The sequence below is a fragment of the Nematolebias whitei genome, chromosome 11 (genome assembly GCF_014905685.2).
Source record: "Nematolebias whitei isolate Nwh7 chromosome 11, NemWhi1, whole genome shotgun sequence".
Lineage (NCBI taxonomy): Eukaryota > Metazoa > Chordata > Actinopteri > Cyprinodontiformes > Rivulidae > Nematolebias > Nematolebias whitei.
The window spans coordinates 30,776,110-30,779,573 of record NC_056508.1 but is presented as its reverse complement, the minus strand read 5'-3'; the positions used below and the strand labels follow the sequence as shown (position 1 = coordinate 30,779,573).

Sequence of the window (3,464 nt, the reverse complement as noted above, 5' to 3'; positions counted from 1 at the left end):
GTGTGTGTGTGTGTGTGTGTGTGTGTGTGTGTGTGTGTGTGTGTGTGCGTGTGTGCGTGTGTGTGTGGTTTTGTGAGCAGAGGTTAATATGTGATGTGACAAATGTGACTTGTGGTTTCCTGAAGGTTTGCAAAGAAATTTCTCACCATTTTGCTTATCATCAAAATGAAGAGAGGGGAAAAAAATACGGCCTTATAATTCACTTTTCTAACACAATGTGCTCTGACAGCTTTTTAAATAAAAGCAGACTTCTATTTTTTGAAAGCCGGAACTGATCGAACTCTTCGTGTTCATTTTGGATCTTTTGCTTGTTCGCAGGTCAATTTTCCAGAAGTTGAAAAAGTGGAGTGGCTGAACAAGGTAAGCTTTTAGCTTTGTTCGGCTTTCATTTGCACAGTTGTTTTTGTTTTTCGTCAGTTTCCACATTTACCACTGATCCATCCACCAATTGTAGCATTTCAAAGTTAAGGACCTAACACGTGACCCGCCACCTCTTATACAAGAGCTTGAGACTAAGATAATCTAATGCAAAAAAAAAAAAGAAAAAAAAAAGATAGCCATGTCTGTGTTTGCTCAATTGGTTGTGACAGCCATCTTGAAATGAGCTGCCTCCAAAAGTTAACCAGTTGTAGAGGAGCATCCAGCGATTATTTCCTGAAAGTTTCATTAAAAGCAATGGTTCACGAGATGTTTTGATAAACAAATATACAGACTCCTTCACCTTCACCGTTTTAAAATAAGACATTATGGTTCACTTGAGTTACTCCAACAAAAGGAGCGCTAGAGCTTCAAGTGTCTTTATTATCATTTGCATCACATGTGGTACATGAGGTGGAACAAAATTGTGTACTCATTGTCCCAGTTACACCCCAAAATAGCAAAAATCTACAGTATAAAAAAGAAACAGTATACAAAAATCATGCTCACAAGACTCATGTTCAGGCTGCTGTTTAATACACCGTATCACATTATTATTGTCACGTTTCATAAAGCAAGCGTGAACAGACTCAAGAGAGCCGTCTCCCTCCTCACCCGAGGAGATAACCTGCCGCTGTAATTAAGAGGCAGGGAGAGTGGCCCAGATCATATCGCGGCCTCTTCTTCTCTGTCGGCACAGTAACTTCCCACCAAGCGTGGATATGAATACTAATAACACCAGGCTGCTCCTCCGGAGGAGAAACTGTAATGAAGTCGATGACAGTTTTATGGACTGAAGCATGTAACTGAACCTCATTTAAATCTAAATATATAACGAATATTACAGTGACTCCAATCATGAGCTGCTTTTGACGACTTTAGTGTGAAGTTTTGTCTATTATTTCCTGTTTATAGTTTATTCCAGATGCTTTTAGCCGTTTATAAACCCAAAATGTTCGGCTCGACCGTTGCTTTATTGTGCAACAGTTTTGGTTTTTGTAACTTTTATTGTTTTTAGATTAATTCATTTGATCAAATAAATTTGTTATACGAACACACTGTTCAATTCTTTCAATATCAGACTTCTTTCTGAAATCTAGTGTACTTTGCTGTATTTTTATTTTTCTTGTGCTTGCTTTTTGCTGTAGTTCTGCTATTTTAGCTTTTAGCTACAGTGTTGCTTCTTGGAGTTTTTAGCTGTCCTACTTTTAGCTATTAGCAACTGTTTTGCTATTTTTAGCTAGAATTATACTTCTTTAACCTATAACAATCATTCAACTATTATTCGTTTTTAGCTACCATTCTTCTTTTAGTCAGCAGCAAACTGGTTGATCCACTCTAAGAAGGTGCTATTTAAGAGACTGAGCTGAAAACAGCACCTCAGACTGAGGAAGTCTCTTGGATGAGAGACGAAACGTTTCTATATTTTTTTGCTTTGTTTTATTTTTTGTTTTTTTGAATGTCCAGAGGACCAGATTGAACTTTTTTGGATTTTTCTACCTGGATTATTGAGCATGCATCAGGAGATCTTCAGCTACAGTTTTACAAATTTTAGCCACTATTTTGCTGACTTTAAAATATTTTTTTTCCTGCTTTTAGCTACAGTTTTGTTAATTTTAGCATCTGTTTTGGCTTTAGCATCTATTTAGCTCAATTTAATTATTATTCTGCTGCGTTTAGGTGGAAGTTTTAGCTAGTATTCTGCTAATTCCAGTCTTTGTTCTGTTTCTGTTCAATTTATTCAGCAATTATCAGTAAAGTCTATCAGCACTCAAGCTTTTTTTTTCTTTGCTCAAAAAGAAATTCTTTCTCTCATTGTTTGATGCTTGTTGTCTGTAGACGGGTGCCTAATAAATCTGCTCTGTTGTGTAGCTCCTGCAACAGGCTTGGCCCTTTGTGGGCCAGTATCTGGAGAAGCTGCTGGTGGAAACCATCGCTCCGGCCATCCGAGCTTCCAGCATTCACCTGCAGACGCTCAGCTTCACTAAGGTCAATCTGGGAGAGAAGGTAGGTGGATGGAGTTGTCGTGCCTGCTGCAGCACTTCCTCGACTCCCTGCTTCTTATAAGAACTGTCTTGTTTGTGTAAAAGCAGCTGTTTGTGTTCACAGGCTGTGAAGCTGGTCGGCATAAAGGCCCACACCGAACACGATAAGAGACAAGTCATGCTGGATTTGTACCTGAGGTAATGCACCACAGTTTTTTTTTTTATTAATCTATCATTTTCATGCACTGCTGCAGCTTTCTCATTAGAGGCTGAATTGTTAATGAAATACAACACCTTAGATGTGCCTTCCTCAACAAGACAAGACCTCTCTGTGTACTTAACGCAAAGAAAACATCTGAAGCTGCTTTCCCTGGGTAAATGTTTGTCTTTGGATTTACTTCTCATCTTCTGTCACAGCTACGCCGGTGACGTCGAGATCAATGTTGAAATCAAAAAGTACTTCTGCAAAGCCGGGGTAAAAGGCGTCCAGGTATGGTGAGCATTATTAGCATATAATGTAAGCTTGAAAAGAGATTTTTAACTCCATTTTTTTGTCTTTGCAGCTCCACGGAAAGCTGCGTGTGATCCTTGAGCCTCTGATTGGAGACGTGCCACTGGTTGGAGCGGTGACGATGTTCTTCATTCGCAGACCTGTGAGTGTTTTTCTGTTTCCCATCTGAGTACTGGTACTATATTTATTCACATTTTCTGTCCTTTTTTTTTTTTTTCAGAAACTTGACATTAACTGGACTGGACTCACCAATCTGTTGGATATTCCTGGTCTGAAGTGAGTTTTTATGATTCAGATGGCTCATGTTACCGCCTATCTGAGGTCTTAATCTATTAGAAAAGTTAAGAATTTTCCAGAATAAATCTTTGTTCAGTCGGAAAAGGTGTGGATTGCTCTCTTTGGGTCGAGGGTAGTTCTGCCTCAAGTGGAGGAGTTCAAGTATCTCAAGGCTTTGTTCATGAGTGAGGGAAGAATGGAGCGTGAGATTGACAGACAGATTGGTGCTGTGTCTTCTGCAGTATTGTGGACTCTGTGCTGGTCCATTGTGGTGA

General features: G+C 39.2%; 1 protein-coding gene across 1 annotated transcript in view; it reads left to right on the top strand.

Moving 5' to 3' along the window:
* The window catches only part of LOC119417275 (extended synaptotagmin-1), a 4,073-nt gene extending 880 nt beyond the window's left edge, over window positions 1–3,193 (top strand). The window contains exons 2-7 of the mRNA XM_037684484.1: window positions 319–360; window positions 2,290–2,424; window positions 2,527–2,600; window positions 2,820–2,892; window positions 2,966–3,055; window positions 3,134–3,193. Of these exons, the coding sequence (XP_037540412.1) occupies window positions 319–360; window positions 2,290–2,424; window positions 2,527–2,600; window positions 2,820–2,892; window positions 2,966–3,055; window positions 3,134–3,193 (474 nt within the window). The remainder of the gene's footprint in view (window positions 1–318; window positions 361–2,289; window positions 2,425–2,526; window positions 2,601–2,819; window positions 2,893–2,965; window positions 3,056–3,133) is intronic.
* The last annotated feature ends 271 nt before the right edge of the window (window positions 3,194–3,464 follow it).